At 40.4% G+C, this 17,967-nt stretch overlaps 1 protein-coding gene across 3 annotated transcripts in view; it reads left to right on the top strand.

Annotated features, from left to right (window-relative positions):
• NPNT (nephronectin) overlaps positions 1-17,967 on the top strand; it is a 77,939-nt gene that overhangs the window by 50,027 nt on the left and 9,945 nt on the right. For all 3 annotated transcript variants that reach the window (XM_032633679.1, XM_032633677.1, XM_032633676.1), the window contains 2 exons: positions 15,347-15,433; positions 16,045-16,143. In XM_032633679.1, the coding sequence (XP_032489570.1) occupies positions 15,347-15,433; positions 16,045-16,143 (186 nt within the window). The remainder of the gene's footprint in view (positions 1-15,346; positions 15,434-16,044; positions 16,144-17,967) is intronic.

Below are 17,967 nucleotides of genomic sequence, written 5' to 3'. Positions count from 1 at the left end.
GTTCAGGTCCTTTGCCCACTTTTTAACTGGATTATTGGATTTTTTGCTATTAAGTTGTATGAGTTCCGTATATATTTTAGATGTTAACCCCTTGCCAGATACGTGATTGGCAAACATTTTTTCCCATTCCATAGGTTGTCTTTTCGTTTTGTTGATGGTTTCTTTTGTTGTGCAGAAGCTTTTTAGTTTGATGTCATCCCACTTATTATTTTATTGCTTGTACTTTAGGTGTCATATCAAAAAATCATTGCCAAGACCCATGTCAAGGAGCTTTCTTCCTACGTTTTCTTCTAGGAGTTTTGTGGTTCCAGGTCTTATGTTCAAGTCTTTAATTCATTTCGAGCTAATTTTTGTGAGTGGTGTAAGTTTAGGGTCTAGACTCATTCTTTTGCATGTGGCTATCCAATTTTTCCCGCACCATTTATGAAGAGACTGAATTTTCTCCCTTGAGTATTCTTGGCTCCTTTGTCAAGTATTATTTGACCACATGTGCTTAGGTTTATTTCTGGGCTCTTAATTTTGTTCCATTGGTCTATGTGTCTGTTTTTATGCCAGTACAATACTCTTTGATGACTATATCTTTTTAGTATAGCTTGAAATCAGGAAGTGTGATACATACGACTTTGTTCTTCTTTCTCAGGATTGCTTTGGCTCTTTGGGGTCTTTTGTGTTAGCACATTTTTAATAAGCTTTTAATGATGGCATTTCAACCACAGGCCATGGCTTGAATAAGAATAAAACTCATAGATACAAAGTGTAAGTTATATATCCCTATTGTTAAATATTGTAAAGAGCTATATAGAAGCCAGTCAGTTGGGCAAATAAGAATGTGAATAGAAATGGAGTATCACAAAGTTATATAGTAGATCACAGCTTCTATCCAGTATGAGAATTCTCCTAATATATTCATATTTACTTGAAAACTATCAGAGATGGGGAGCTTAATATAGCACGTGCCATTTAACTTTTAATCTAAGTGTTCATTCATTCAATCAGTAAACATTTTTAGTGTGTTTTAGAATTCCAGGCCTTATATTAGGCATTGGGCTTACAAAGGTAAAACAGAAAACCTTATAGTCTGGTGGAAAAGACAGTTGCCCCGAAGATAACTGTGGTACTGTGTTAGTGGGAGAGATTTGTGTGGGACATTATGGGGGTAGAGAGAAAGGGTACCTAACCCATCTTTGGCTGGGGACAGTTTGGGGAATGGGGAGTCTTCTTGAGTGAAATGGGGCAAAGGGGATGAAAAAAGGGAGGCATTATAATTCACGGGGACCACACAACAGAGGCACAAGCGTAGGAAGCAGCACACTACCAACAAACTGGCAGTTTGAGTCAAGGATTGATGAGAAAAACTGGACAGCTACCCCTTGTATTTACTGTAAGCTGGTGGTTAAATCTAAACTGGAGCTAGGTTGGATTTAAAGACTCCAGATTTTTAATGGGTGACTGGGTACCACCAATGGTGATAGAGGCTATAGGTAAAAGAGAAGTTTTGAAGGAGGAAGAGGTTTTTCCCTTATTACCAGAACAAAATTTGTAATTTTTCAACCTCTTTCTGAGCCTTTTAATGTGTTCTCTTTTTAAAAGTTTCTCTTGCTTCCCATTATTCCTCTCTATACCAACACACATACGAATTAAAAATAACATTGAAGGGCTTCCCTGGTGGCGCCGTGGTTGAGAGTCCGCCTGCCGATGCAGGGGACACGGGTTCGTGCCCCAGTCCGGGAAGATCCCACATGCCGCGGAGCGGCTGGGCCCGTGAGCCATGGCCGCTGAGCCTGTGCATCTGGAGCCTGTGCTCCGCAACGGGAGAGGCCACAACAGTGAGAGGCCCGTGTACCGCAAAAATAAATAAATAAATAAATAACATTGAAGTTCACCAACAGAATTTAGCAGGATGAAACTGGGGAGACACGGAGTTCCGATGATGTCTGAGAGCACTTGTTCTAAGAGAGTGTGATCTTAAAGACATGCCCTGGGAAAGAAGTACCTTGATCCCATGCCAAGGCTGTTGCATGCCACAGATAGCATTGCTGCCTTTGGATATTCCTGCCAAAACTTAATTCCACCCTCATTTCATCTTCAGCCCTAGCTGCTGGTTAATGTCAGCATGGATAAGGATATTTTGGACACTTCTTAATTTGCTGTCTGGAGACTTTAGCATATATTCCAAATAAGGGAGTGGTTCTGATTTTAATTCAGAACAAATAACTAGTATTTATTCATTGTGAAAACAGAAAGGAACCTTAGCACTATTTTAGTTCAACACCATTTATTCATTGACTATTTTCTTCATTTCTGGCATAATAATTTCTTAAGCCATCCTTATTCTCCACTGGTCTGAGAGTAGACTTTGGCTCTCCTCATTCCATGAATTTTCAGGTGATGTTAATTACAGCCACTGTTGCTCAGTCTCCAAATAGCCCCATACTTCAGTTGTGTTTTTCTTTACATTGAAAGATATATATATGTTTAATGGACGAGGTTGTTAAACAGAACTTTCCTCTGTGATGTGTATGTGTGTGTGTGTGTGTGTGTGTGTGTGTGTGTGTGTGTAGGTATGTATTGTCCCCCAAGAAAAGACTATAAAGATATTCTAAAAGGAAATCAAGGAAGAAAAACAATTATAGCACAAGTACATCTCTAGCCCAGACTTCTCCCCAAACTCTAGACTTGTATATCACCTGCCTGTTTAACTGCTCTAGTTGGATGAAGATACATGTCTCAAACTCATCTTGTCTAATCATTCCTGATCGTCACCCCAAACACATTCTACCCACAGCTTTTCCCGCCCCAGGAGATGTCACCTCCATCCTACCAATTGCTAAGGCCAAAAAACTTGGAGTCATTTAAAATTACCTTTTATACCCACATTGAAGCTGTATGGAAATCCTGTCAGTCCTGCCTTCAAATTATATCTGAAGTATGCCTACTGCTCACCATCACCAGGGCTACCAGTCTGGCCCAGGCCATACTTCCCCCTAGTGTACAGGTCCAAAATCCTTTTTCCAGATACGTAATAGAGCATTTTTTTAGATTTTAGAAAAGTAATAAGGCGCATTTGCTGTATAGCACACACTGAAGCATATTAATGTTTCTGCAGGGAAACATGAATATTTACACTAATTTGGCTACTAAAGCCATTTAAGTTAGGTTAAGTGAAGGTTAGATTTGCCACCTAATGAGTTTACAGAAGCAGCTTTTGGATTTGAGAATGACGGGTGAGGACCCGCGGATCTGTACTGCGGTAGCCTTCCAGCCGGTCTGCCTGCTCCCACCCTTGTCCCTCTGCTGTCTCTCCTCAACCCAGCAGCCAGAGTCATCTTTTAAAACTTAAATGAGATGTCATTGTTCAAAGCTCTGCATTAGCACTCACTTCCTTCAGTGAGAACAGAAGCCCTCCCGGCGGCTTCCAATGTCCTCAGATCACATCTCCTAGCACTCTTCCCCTCATTCACTTCACTCCAGCCTCCTCGCTGTTCCTCCAGCTTCTCCCATCTTAGGATTTTTGCTCCAGACCTTCCCTCTTTCTGGAACACTCTTCCTCCAGCTATCAGCTTGTCTCACTTTCTCACCTCTTCATGCACATCTCAACTTGCCAGTGAGGCCACTCTGACCCCCCCTCTTCAATACTGTGACCTCTGCAGCCACTGCCAGCACACCTGATCTCACAACTCTCTACTGTTTTTAAAAATAGCATTTATCACCTTCTATATACTATCTTGTTTACTTATTTATAATGTCTATTTTTGTCTCTTCTGCCTAGAATATAAGCTTTTTGAGGGGCAGGGGTCTTTCTCGGATTTGCTCATTGGTATATCTCAAGAACCTAGAATAGTGCCTGGCACATAATCAGCAATTGAATACTATTTGTGAGACATAGAAATGAATGATTAGATCAATCACTCTTGACATTTTAAAATAAAAGTTATCATCGTGTAATCAATTTCCATACACAAGCTAGTTTAGTAACACATTAAATCTATATTTAAGAAATAAAAAATATTCTTTCCTGATTGTGACTTATTTTTATTATATGGGGAGGTTTTTAATTGTGCTTCCACCATCTTTCTCTCTCTCTCTCCCTTTCCTCCCTTCATTTTTGGAGATTGATGTTCTATTCAGTGGATTATTAAATCTGAAAAGTCAAAGTTAGTGAGAAGGAAAACGATGATAATGTTTCAAAGTATATATTTCCTAGCTCCTGAAACTAGCTCAAATAATTTTTCTGTTACACTTTTATTATTTATTTAATTTATTTTTGGCCGCGCTGGGTCTCCATTGCCGTGAGCGGGCTTTCTCTAGTTGCAGCGAGCCAGGGCTACTCTTCGTTGTGGTGCGCGGGCTTCTCATTGTGGTGGCTTCTCTTGTCGTGGAGCACAGGCTCTAGGAACATGGGCTTCAGTAGTCATGGTGTGCAGGCTCAGTAGTTGTGGCGCATGGGCTCAGTAGTTGTGGCTCACAGGCTCTAGAGCACAGGCTCAGTAGTTGTGGCGCATGGGCTTAGTTGCTCTGCAGCACGTGGGATCTTCCCAGACCAGGGCTCAAACCCGTGTTCCCTGCATTGGCAGGCGGATTCTTAACCACTGCACCACCAGGGAAGTCCCAGGAGCATTTAAATAATACATGATTAAGGAAATGACTTTTTATGTATGATATGAAATATTAAACGTGTTTTAAAAATAATTTTAACTTGAGGAACCCTAGGTTTTTCAGATTGTGTGAACAGAATTATAACCAGATGTATTTTCAGGGCTAGTTCTATAGGCGTGATTTGAGCAACACTAAAGTTACCTGATACAGCATGAAATTCTTGTTCCTTCACTAATGGGACAGACCAGTGCTTCTTAAAGTGTGTTTCATAGAATATTAGTTCTCTGGAATATTATGCAAGTGTATGCCTAAAAAAGTTCTGAGGTCAAATAAATTTAAGAGACCCTTGGTTTAGCCACTTAAATAGGTTTGTTAAGTGTGGACTTTTCAATATGCTAATGGTCACTGTGAATCTCTTGGAGAGGTATATAATGTGCATCATTTCCTGAGTGGATTTAACTGGGTTTATTTAACTGTTGGGATTAGAGTTTATTATAACCCACTTCAGATCAGGCTGGGCTGAACTAAGAATTATAGAAACCATGCTCCACAAATCGAATAGCCTTCTACCATTGGCTCTCATTTGCATGGTTTCTGAGAACAGTGGGTTGATCTTGGACTCTGGAAGAGACTGGGGGGGAGGGGAGAGCAGAAAAGGGCTGGGCAGACTTAGAGCAAGAAAGGCAGATTTAACTGGTGGGCTGCCTGTCTGGACACCAGAGGTATGCTGTAGGGGATTGCTAAAATGTTGGAGACCAAGTGAACACCAAAGATAAAAATCTGGTATAAGAGCTGGTAGGAGCTATCCCAGAGCAGAGAACATAAGAAAAACATTATGTAGAATCCAAAGAAAAGGACATTAGGGGAAACAATTCCAGTCTAGCAATACCATGAAATAGTATGAAGTAATGTTTTTTTGTTTTTAAATGTTTAATGACTTGGGAAAGTACCTAGGTTATAAAAATGTTAAGTGAAAAGAATATACAAAACTGTGCATACCATTTGATCCCAATTACGTGTAAAATACACGTCTTCATATGTCTGGGTGAATATAAAAGTCTGGAAGAAAAAAGACCAAAATAGTAACCATGGATCTATCCAGCTGTTGATATTTGAGGTGATTTTCATTGTTTTTGTGTTATCCTCATGCAGTGATTTTTAATCTTCCCATTCCCACTGTCACTGGTCACAGTAATTTATTATAGTAGTCAATCCTTAGGAGAAGGGCCAGGGGTAATAGAATCCTGCTCTCCCAGCAGGAGAGTTGAGTCGTGTGTTTTGAAAAAGTACCCTGGGGGATTCTGATTGTGAATCATGTTAACTTTATTTAGAACTTACTGGTTTTTAAAAATTCATTCAAAGTTTTAACTTATTTTTAACCTTTCAAAATTTCTTTACAATTGAGCATGTCCAGTTTTAGCTAGGAAGCTCTGCAAGGAATATAATAGCACTTGGATCAGGAAGTAGATTTTTCTCAAAGTGTTATCAGAAGCCCCCTTGAACCAGAACAACCTAGGCTGCTTATTGAAAATGTAGATGCCTAATTCCTACCACCAACTTACTGAATCGGACTTTCTAGGGACGTACGTCTCAGTCTTTAGTGTGTGTACAGGTCACACAGAGACTTTGTTAAAATGAAAACTTTGATTCAGTGGGTCTAGGTTAGGGCCTGAGATTCTGCATTTTTAACAAGCTCAGAAGTAAGTAACACTTCTGATCTGCTGACTACACTGAAGAGGAGGGCTCTCTAAACCAATAATGGCAGCTCCAACCCAGCAGAACCATGTCTTGAATGGAGACAGAATTAGCCAGATGTGGGTTGTTTAAAATTATGCCTAAAGTATAGCATATAGCCTCTGGGTCATATAAAGAAAAAAAGTGTTGCAGAGTAAAGATCATAGAATACGTTGTAATACGTATCAGGTGCTCTTATGAGTGGCCATATCAGGAAACCAGACTCATGGTTGCTGTGATGTTCAGGAGAATGTGTTGAAATTCCAAGCACCACCAGTAAGAACAAAACTGTTTGCACTTTAATGATTGCTGCTTTGCTGCCTGCTGTCCACAGGTCTTTTCCTCTCATTTCCCTTTTACGGATTTTACAGTCTGGCTGGTGTGACCACATTGTGCTCAGTCATGGAAATACGATCTTTTCTGATTCTATGTGGTGATGAGTGAAAAGATTGCTTCTGCTGAGGGGTGAACAGGTCTTCAAACTAGTTTGCTTTCTCGTAAACCGTAAGGCCTAGAGAGACCCTGAGAAGATGCCTGACATCTCCCTGAAGATGAAATTTCAGCAAGGGTTTCGAAGGACTGCTTGTAGGTCAGATTCTGGTGCTGTGAATTCTGAAAGTTTTCAAGGCGTTTTATGTATATTTTAATTGGATCCCATGATGGCTGGTAAAGAAAAAAATAGCTCTTTCCGGAAAGTATAAATTGAGTTCTTAGTGGACGTGACCAAAGTCAGAAATCAGATTTTTTTGTTGAGTTTTATGTACATTAGTGTATAGAGTTGTAATGAAAAGTATTGTGCCATAGCCACTCTGAGATTTGGGGCATGTTACTAAATCTTCCTATGTTTCCTCATCTGTAAGTGGCGATAATAGTAGTATCTACTACATTGGGCTGTTGTGAAAATTAGGTGAGAGAGTGCTTGGCATATAATAAGAACTCAATACACAATAGCTATACTACTTCTGTTGATGTTGTTGAATTCATTTATATGGTAGTGATAACATTTCCTACTTAACTTATAAAAACACAGCCCTATTTTGTGTTCTGGTTTTGAGTTTATATTTTTCTGATGCTTTTTATTATGGTTCATTACAGTTTTAATGTTCACAATATTTTAAATGTTATTTTTGGCTAACCAGATCCTTTAGAAACAAATTGATTTGCAAGTATGAGCTATTAGGGGAGCAGAGAAAATGAAAATAGAAGGAAGCTGCTATTTTATAGACCCTTTACTTACGACCAAATAATTGGAACATCCTGTTTTATTTAGGGGTTTACGGTACCTAACTGAACAGTTGTGATGTTAAAACAGAGACCGGATCGCCTCAACTTCTTTACCGAGCAGATAGTAACAACAGCCTTTTCAGAGATGAATCTGTCTAGATGAGAAACATACATGATGGGTCTGATAAGTATTAGAAAGAAAAGCTTCCTTTCTTCCTCTAAAGTGATTCATGTGGCCTGAGCGCATTGACACCTGTCCCGCACACGTGTCACCTGTGTCACCTCGGGGGTGTTCGTGCCGCGCTCACCCAAGCAGCTGTACTGTAGTCAAATAGTCGGCCGTGGCACCGCCTGCGTTCCGTTCCAGTACTCGGACTCAGTCCTGACAGCGCCTAACCTTCTGACTTCCTTTGGCTTAGAAGAGGGCAAGGGGATAAAAACGGTTCTGGTGGCAAAACCCAGGGATCTTTAGAGATGACAGAGTGGGGATGAAAGACAAGGGGTCTAAGATGCCATCTCTTGCCTCGCCCCTGCATCCCCTCTCTCGTCTCCTTCCTTCTTCTCTCCCTCCACGTTCCCTGTCAAATGATCTCCTGATCTAGAAAAGTTGATCCATCACCTTTATGGCCACACTTAGCAATTGTTCCAGGCAGTGCTTCAAGTTGTCCTGAAACTTTATTAGAAGAGAGAGAGGGGAGTCACAAGTTGGGGCTCATTATTGTTAGCTGTGTGTATGTCACACCTTTCACTAGAACTTTAATTTTTCCCAGCTCTGCTCTTTACTCTCAGTCCAAAGGTGTCTTTTGAACTTTTTGGATTTTTCCTACACAGTGAAAGCTTTAGCACACAAGGGCTTATTTCTGTTGAGCCCAGAAGCCTTTTGCTTTTTGCTAGAAATCAGTAGTAGACGGCTGGGAATTTTCTCTCTAATGTAGTTAAGGAAATGTCAGAGTCTCTTTTCCAATCTTTTTATTTGCTTCTCTCTGGTAATTTAAAGCTGTAAGGTGTATGTTCTTCATCTGGAGAGGGAAAGAAAGGGGCAGAGGAGAAAAGGGAGGGGGCAGAGGGAGAGGAGGAGAAGAGAAAGCAATGTGGAGGGGAGATGCAAGAGGTGGCCTCTTAAAACCCTTGTCACTCATCCCCACCCTGTCATCTCTAAATTTCGCCACCAGAAAGAGCCTTCAGGATATTAGGAAAGTTACATACATACCATTCTCTTCAGATGAACTAAATCCCTAAGCACAGAAAGAATTTAAGACCGTGTTATCTTTAATCTTTTAGTCCAACAACAAATGCCAGAGCTGGCCTGGGTAATGTCATGGGAGCCACCCTAGAACAGAAACAGAATTTGCAAACCTACCTTTAATAAATTGTGCTTACATTCTGCTATAGTACTTACTGTTTGGAAGAAGTCTGGCAGTGGGAGATGTGTGTGATAATATTTACATTTACTTCACTGTGCTTACTTTTAATGCTTTTTGGTAAAAATATGCAGTCGACTCTTTGGGAAACTTCATTCATGAACACAGGCTATATATTAATATTATATCCCTGGGGAAAATATATTTAATAGAATGTTCTGGGATGGAGTTCCTTTTAAGAAGTTTCTTGCTTATCTGTGTGGCCAATTCTTCTCACAGGCTCCAGGGCTCCGGGTTCCCCAGCCACTAGGAACGTACTGGGCCCCTGAGCCCCAGCCAGCCACGTTTTTATCCAGCTGTCTGCTGGCTTTAGTGCCTGTACGTTCCCTGTGTTTTAGTTCACGCGGAAGATTATAAGACATACGTCTTGGTGGATGAAACGTTAACTAATGGGAGAAAAATGTTTAGGAAATCTTCTAAAGAGTATATGAACATTCTATTTTTTATGTTAATTTTGGTCATAACTGCCCTCTGACAGCCACTCCCTCCTCCCTCCTGTTCATTCTCTGTGCTCCAGCCAGAATGATGTACCTGATCTTGGCGCTCCTCTGTTAGAATCTTTCAGACTTCCAGTTTCCGCCAGAATAAAGTCCACGATATTTACAGAGCTTTAAAAGGCCCCGCAACGTCTGCCTGCATCTCCAGCTTCATTTGGTTCCCTCCTTCCCTCCCCCTTCCTCTCCTGCTGTGAGCTCTACACCTAGAATGATGTTTGAGTTCACACCCATTCACTCTCTAGGGCGCTAGCTCAGTGACTCATCCTTCAGGTCGCAGCGTAAGCAGCACCTCTCAGAGATTTTCATGCATCTTCCTCCTGGGCTAGCTTAGACAGCCCCCCTTCTCCCCCTCACCACCAAAGCTCACGTAGCATCCTCTAGTTCTCCTTTAAAGCATTCATTACATGGGAGATTGTTAGATGTCTGTCTTCACCTCTAGAATGTAGATCCCATGAAGGAAAGAGTATCCTCATTGCTTCACAAAAGTGAGCCCAGTGCCTCGTACTCAGCGGATGGTCAGTTTCTTGATTGAGAGCATTAATAAGTGGATGGAATAGAGTTAGGGAGGATGGACAGACAGATGGTAGAGGAATTGTGTTGTTAGCATTTCTCTTATCCTTTTCTAATCTCTCAAATTATACCATTCTGATTCTAAGGATTAATGGTCCAACTACAGAAAATATCAGATATGTGTTTGTCTTTATAAATATAAATATATGTGTGTGTGTGTGTGTGTGTGTGTGTGTTAGCATCTCTCCCAGTTATAATTCTATTTTTAGATAAGGCTAGTCATGTATTTTAATTAGCATTTTCTGCATTGAATCAAAGAATATGTTTGAATTTCACAAATACATCTCAATTTCATAGCCTCACATTTAATAACAGGTATCAAGACTATTCAAAGTTCTCTTTGAGGGGCTTCCCTGGTGGCGCAGTGGTTGAGAGTCCGCCTGCCGATGCAGGGGACACGGGTTCGTGCCCCGGTCCGGGAGGATCCCACATGCCGCGGAGCATCCGGGCCCGGGAGCCGTGGTCGCTGGGCCTGCGCGTCCGGAGCCTGTGCTCTGCAACGGGAGAGGCCACAGCAGTGCGTGGCCCGTGTACCGCAAAAAAAAACAAAGTTCTCTTTGAGCAATCAAAATTCAAATAACAGACATATAGCTGCTATGGGGTAGGAGACTGTGTATATACTCTGACAGAACTCTCTTTTCTTTCAATGTTTTAGGTACTTTTTCTTTCATAATAGAAATCTTTTATAAACAATCTTAAAAAATACAGAACTACAAAAGACAAACCAATAAATGATAAAATATTACTTTTATTTCCAGTACTCAGACTACTTCTATTAGCATATTGGTGTATTTCTTTATTATTATTATTGATGTATATGGACATGTTTAGGTGTACAATATGATTCCATATTTGCATATGTTACAAAATGATCACCACAATAAGTCTAGTTAACGCTTGTCACCAAACATAGTTATAAATTTTTTTTTTCTTGTGATTGGAAACTTTTAAGATGTGCTCTCTTAGTAACTTTCAAATATGCAACAGAGTGTTATTAACTACAGTCACCATGCATACATTATACGTCCTCATTTTTTACTTATAACTGGAAGTTTGTACCCTTTGACCCTTTTCACCCATTTCATTCACCTCCTACCTCCTGCCTCTGGCGGCCACCAATCTATTGTTCTACGAGCTTTTTTTTTTTTTTTTTTTTAGATGCCACATATAAGTGAGATCATACAGTATTTGTCTTTTTCTGTCTGCCATAATAATACCCTTAGCATGATACCCTCAGGATCCATCCATGTTGTTACAAATGGCAGGATTTCATTCTTTTTTATGGCTGAGGAACATTTAATTGTGTGTATGTATATACCACCACTTCTTTTCCCATTCATCTATTGATGGGAACTTAGGTTGTTTCCATGTCTTGGCTGTTGTAAACAATGCAGTGAACACAGGGGTGCATATATCTTTTCAAATTAGTGTGTTCACTTTCTTCAGATATATACCCAAGAGTGGAATTGCTGTATTACGCAGCAGTTCTATTTTTAATTTTTTGAGGACTCTCCATAACGTTTTCAAATTCCTATTCCCACCAACAGTGCATGACAGTTCCCTTTTCTCCGCATGCAAATAACCATCTGTTATTTCCTGGGCAGTCAATTTCCTGAATTGTTCAAGGGTTGGAGTACTAACCCTCTGCACAGTTGAAAATCTGCATCTAACTTTACATTTGGCCCACCCCATTCAAGGTTCCATATCATGTGGTGGATTCAACCAGCTGTGGACGGTGTGGTGGATCTGTTGCACATATTCAGTGAAAAATACTCATATGCATAAGCGTGGACCCGTACAGTTCAAACTCATGTTGTTCCGGGGCCCACTGTCTTTTTGATAGTAGCCATCCTAATAGATGTGAGGTGATATCTCATCATGGTTTTGGTGTGCATTTCCCTGGTGATTAGTGATGATGAGTGCCTTTTCATGCACTTTTAGTATATCTTCTTTGGAAAAATCTCTCTTCAGATCTTCCCATTTTTTTAATCAGATTGTTTTTTTTCCTATGGAGTTGTATGAGTTCTTTATATATTTTGGATAGTAACTCCTCATCAGATAAATGATCTGCAAATATTTCTCCCATTCATTTTTGTCGATCATTTCCTTTCCTGCGCAGAAGGTTTTTTGTGATGTAGTCCCACTTATTCATTTTGCTTTCGGCGTCAGACCTAAAAAAATCATCTCCAGGGCCAGCATTAAGGAGCTTAACGCCTGTGGTTTTTATTCCACGAGTTTTATGATTTCAAGTCTTACGTTCAAGTCTTTAGCCCATTCTGTCATTTTTTGTGTGTAGTGTAAGAAAATGATCCAGTTTCATTCTTTTGCATGTGGCTGTCCAGTTTTCCCAACATTATTTATTGAGGAGACTGTCCTTTCCCCATTGTATATTCTTGGTTCCTTTGTCATATGTTAATTGACCATATAAGTGTGAAGTGTGGGAGTGTATTTATCACTGTTTTTTTTCTAGTCTGTTTTGTTTGTTCACCTGTTTCTCTTGTACATAGTGGAAATTATTTCACTTAATATTTTTATATAAGCTGTAAAACATACCAGGGAGTGAGTAGTGAACCTTCTCTTGGCACGTCAGTGGGATGCTTACCAATCCATACTGGTATGCGTAAGGAAGGAGGATTCGTTCAGTACTTTGGCAGAGCTACAGACTGGAGCACACAAAATTGTAAGAACTAATAGCTGCTGAGCATTTCAGGTCTAAATTCCTTGGCACGTTTCCCAGTGAACTGCAGTGAAGGTGTGTGCATGGTCATCCACTGCTAAATTAAAAGGTTCTTGGAAACCAAGTGCCTAAAATACTAATAACCATCTGGCACTTTGCGAGTTGTTAGATAACTCATTTTCTGGGTGACTGTTTTCCAAACATGTGGTCTCATTCGTTCCTTTTAACCTCCCATCCCACTTTCTTCGTTTCTGAGCATCCTCCAGACACTGTGAACTCCTTTCTCTAATGTTCCCGAGCACTGTCTTTGTACTTACCGCCTGAAATACTCCTTACCGCCTGAAATACTCCGTCTTCCCCCACTCCAGCACTTTGCTTTTTGCTTGGAAGGTTCCATGTTCTTTCACTCTCAGACCGAATGGTGCTTGCTCAGAGGGGATGTCCTTGATCTTTTATAAAACAGGTCCCTGTGCCAGGAAACCTTTTTAGGATCCTCTCCCTCTGCACCAAGACTCCATTTACCATTTGACCATCCTTCACTTGGAGAAAAGGGTGCTGACAGACCATCATAATGCCCCTAAAATATGGTACTGTAAGATTTGAACTATTACAATCCAGAGATGATTTCTATAAGTTACAACAAGAGAAGGGAACAAAAAAGTGTTGTTCTATAGAGTTGTGTGTGTGTGTGTGTGTTTTAACTTTCTCTGTCATGAGAAATGAAGCATGTATGCCTATAACTCTGTAATATTTCTAGTAAATAGGAGGCGGTCTCCGTCTCAGAGCTCCAAATGAGGAAAGGAAAGCTGGAATTGAATGTCATTGCTGTCAGTCATCTGAGTGTAAAAGAGGGTGGCCGTTTGCCTCTCCCAGGGTACCTGTGATCAGGCTGTGTCCCCAGATCTTGTCCGTTGACCCGCTTCTCTTCTTTCATCTTTCTCAGGCTGTGTGTAGAGGGGTATATGTGAGTGGGGGAAGTGGAAGAGGAAGGGGCTTCACTGTTGGAACTTTTGCAACAAAAATGAAAAACTTCAAAAGCAGTAAGCTCAAAAAATCAGTGCAAATCTTATGGGTTCGTTTACTTGATTTAAAAAGTTACTGCTAAAAATAATTGGAACATTAATGAAAAAGAACCCTTTTGACTGATGTGTGTTTCTTGGTGTTCTACATCTTTTACTCCCTGCCTTATAAAAATAGAGCTAATTAATTTAAGTTCTGGCAAAGAAAAGGGAGGATTCCCTGATCTTTGGCCAAGAATCCCCCTCCACTACCACCAACATTCTCACACACTCCCCACTCCCAACCAAGCTATTCTCCCTGACATCATCTGGTGTTTTTCCGTCCTAGTTTTCATCAGAATTTAGAGTTGTGGTGTTCTTTTATCTACATGTTTAATGTTTGCCTCTCCCATTAGAATGCAAGCTCCACAGGGGCCAGGTCCTTGTTGGTCTTGTTCACCCTTTTACCTTGTCTCCTCGGGACCTACCCCAGTGCTTGGCATATGGGTGGCAATCAGATGTACATTGAATGAATGAGCAAATAATGATTTATACGAATCCATTTTTTAAAGTGTATTTTTCAGCTCTGTCCCACTTGTTTCATTTGAGGAAAAGGGTTGACAAAGTACGTGGGTTTCTGACAAGACCTTCCCATTCATTCAATAAACACTTGTTGAGTGCCTGTCACTAGGTCAAGCCCTGGGAATGCCACATGAGTAAGACATGATCGATGCCCTCCAGGACCTCAGAGACCAGCAGAGGGAGAGACACACGTGTGTCAATAACTGCGGTTCTTTAGGAAAGAGTGTAATAGAGGCGTGTAAACGTGAGCCATCAGAGTACAAGGGGGAAGATTTGAACTCGCCCAGAACGTGAAAGTTTTCACCCAGTCAGTGACATTTACACCAACCCTTGAACAGAGAGGGGAAGTTTGGCTGGTTAATTACCAGGGAGAAGAGCATCCCAAGCTGGGGATGGGGTCAGAGACGTGAACATGAATATGGCATATTTGGGCAGTACTGTGTGTTTTGGGGGTGGATTGTGAATGCGGTGCAATTTGGAGTTTGGATTTGATCTTAAAGGAGCCAAGGAACCTGCTTAAGCCCAGAAGACATAGCATACGTAGGGTTCACTGGAGAGGAGTCCATGTTTTGGTTAGAAAGTCAAACCATTCGCTGCAATTACGGGCATTTTGTTTTCCATTAAAACAGCCTTAATTTAGAGTTCATAATGTATCTTTCATAGACAAGTTTTAGAATTTCATAGAGATATTTTGCTCGCCATTGGTAGCTGTTTTAAAATGTATTTTCCAGATAAAGACGTTTTCATGTATTTTATGTTGAGTTTTAAACTTTTGAAACCCATTTTTAAAAATGGTACCCAGATAAATGTTACAGTATAAGATCTCTGCAGAACAAACTTCATGAATCTTCATGTGAACTGTGATTAAATATTTTGGATTCTTCCAGATGAGTGAAATACCTAGATCTTTTCCCCCTGCCCCATCGGTAAAGGTAATGCTTCTTTGTCAATGCCTCATCGAAACAAAACAAAATGCCTCTCTCTCTCTCTCTCTCTCTCTCTCTCTCTCTCTCTCTCTCTCTCTCTCTCTCTCTCTCTCTCTCGTAGTTCCGCGGCAGCCTTCAAATGACTTGTTTGAAATATTTGAAATTGAAAGAGGAGTCAGTGCAGATGATGAAGCAAAGGACGATCCAGGTAGATCCCTATAATTCTTCGGACCGTTATGATGACATTTTATTTTTTCCCTCCATTTCATTAAAATAACTTTTAAATTGTAGATTGTTCGGTTACATCTGGGAAAATTATACTTTTTTTTTTTTTTTTTTTTTTTTTTCGGCATGTGGGATCTTCCCGGACCGGGGCACGAACCCGTGTCCCCTGCATCGGCAGGCAGACTCTCAACCACTGCGCCACCAGGGAAGCCCCTATACTTTTTTTTTTAACCACTTGGTTTCCTCTCTGGTTAAATCAGTTGAGCAAAAACTGAATCATCATTATCTTTTTAAAAAAAATATAGAAAAGCAGCATTTAAGCTGAGGAGGAAATCATCTTTTATAAGTGATGTAAGAAGGTCATAATTTGGCAACAATTGTGTGTTCTATTTTTACAGCTGAACACTGATGCACAATTGTGCTGAGAAAGGATTCATGTGATTTCCTTTTGATCTCATGAAGGGACATTCTGGTGGGATAATTAAGTGCAGACAGGAGAGAACACTTGTACAGATACCCCTAGTTCACAGATTCATTTTTGTCATTAGCTGTTGGGTTTGTGGTCTACTCATGTTGCTGGTTATTTCCTTGCAGGTGTTCTGATACACAGTTGTAATTTTGACCATGGGCTTTGTGGATGGATCCGAGAAAAAGACAGTGACTTGCACTGGGAACCAGTGAGGGATCCAGCAGGTAAAACCATTCATCTAACCCTAGTACACATTTCGGTTGGATCCTATCTGAGGAACCCAGTTGTGCTAACCAAGGATACTATAACGCAGCTCTGTGTTTACTTAATAGAGAGGATAAAGAAAGCTTGTCCAGCATTCATCTTCTATTTTTTTAGGTGATCTGAATTTGTTAGCTATCAATTAGAATTTTAAGTAGACAAGCAGTTTATTAAAAGGCCAGCTAATTTCTCTCAAAAAAAGCTTTGTATATATAAAACATGTAGACTCATTCTAAAATATAATATCCAAGTTACGTATAGTGCCCCATTCCCAAGCATAAAAATAATATTGTGGTACAGCAGCCATCATAGTAGCCTGTGGTTGTTTCCTTGATTATGTCTTTCTTTTTTAAGATATAGCAGAAGGAGACAGTGGAAATTCCTGCGAAGTTGTGAATATCTCTCACAGTCTAATTTTCAGTCTAATTTGGATGCTGGAGAAATTAGTTATAAATTACCACCACTTATTCCACAAGAGAATGTTATAAGAAAGGGAGATTTAAATATAGTCCCTTGGAAAACTAAGACTTTTAAATTTCACACTTCCTATGAATCTATAAAGTTTCAGAACTTACAATATGTTTTGTCATCTTATTTCAGGAAGCAAAGCTACATATTATTGTTGGCTTTTTACCCTCCCTGTAGTAGTTAAATCTTATATGGGTGAGTCCAACTTAATGGAAGGGTGAGGAGTTTGGTTTCTTTTTTTCCTTTTTATACTCCTGATTCTAGACTTAGAAATGAAAGATACGAGACATGAAGAAAAAGTATGTTACTTGTTTTTAAAAGCCTAGTTCCTAAATACCATCCCAAGTGTACAGATAGAGCACAAAACATGTAAAAGTTAACTTGAGGGGCTTCCCTGGTGGCGCAGTGGTTGGGAGTCCGCCTGCCGATGCAGGGGACACGGGTTCGTGCCCCGGTCTGGGAGGATCCCACGTGCCGCGGAGCGGCTGGGCCCGTGAGCCGTGGCCGCTGAGCCTGCGCGTCCGGAGCCTGTCCTCCGCAACGGGAGAGGCCACAACAGTGAGAGGCCCGCGTAACGCATAAAAAAAAAAAAAAAAAAAAAAAAAAAGTTAACTTGAGGATATGCTCTGTTAAAACCAGCTCTTCTCAACGGTCAGTGTGCACACAGGTCAGCTGGAGGCCTTGTTAAAATGTAGATTTTGATGCATTTCTCACACGCTCCTTGGGGATAATTTTAGGGCTCATCCTTAATGCACATGTTGAGTAGCAAGTTATTAAAGAATTCGTGCAAAAATATATTCATTAGATCCCCTAAGATTGAAATGTTAGAGATATTGAAAAATGAAAATTTGAAGTAAGCTTTTAAAAAATGAGTATCCAACAAACTCAAAGGAGTTTTGAGATTACTTTTAACAATAAAATAATTTTTAATGCCCCCCCCAACACACACCAGTACACTCCCTCTCATTCGCACTTTCATGTTTTCCCTCTCACTTATTTAAGGTTAACTCTGAGCCAGACCACATTATTATTAATATCATAGATAACTGTGAATAAGAGAGAAACCAACATTTATTTAATACCAGCTACAGTCCTGACTCATTCATCATCTCAGTTTTATCTAATCCTCTTATCTACCCTGGGAAGCAGGTAATATTGTTTTTGTTTCACAGAGGGCCAGAGGTTACATCAGTTTCCTAAGGCCACAGAGCTAAAGAATGGACTTCCCATCCAGGCCTCTCTGTACTGCCTGTGCAGCCATCTCAGCAGTTCAGTGCCCACATCAGAAGCGTAATTCTGGGGTTTTCACTACCCAGTCT

This window comes from Phocoena sinus, chromosome 5, assembly GCF_008692025.1.
Source record: "Phocoena sinus isolate mPhoSin1 chromosome 5, mPhoSin1.pri, whole genome shotgun sequence".
Classification (NCBI taxonomy): domain Eukaryota; kingdom Metazoa; phylum Chordata; class Mammalia; order Artiodactyla; family Phocoenidae; genus Phocoena; species Phocoena sinus.
This window is presented reverse-complemented; position numbering and strand designations above follow the sequence as displayed.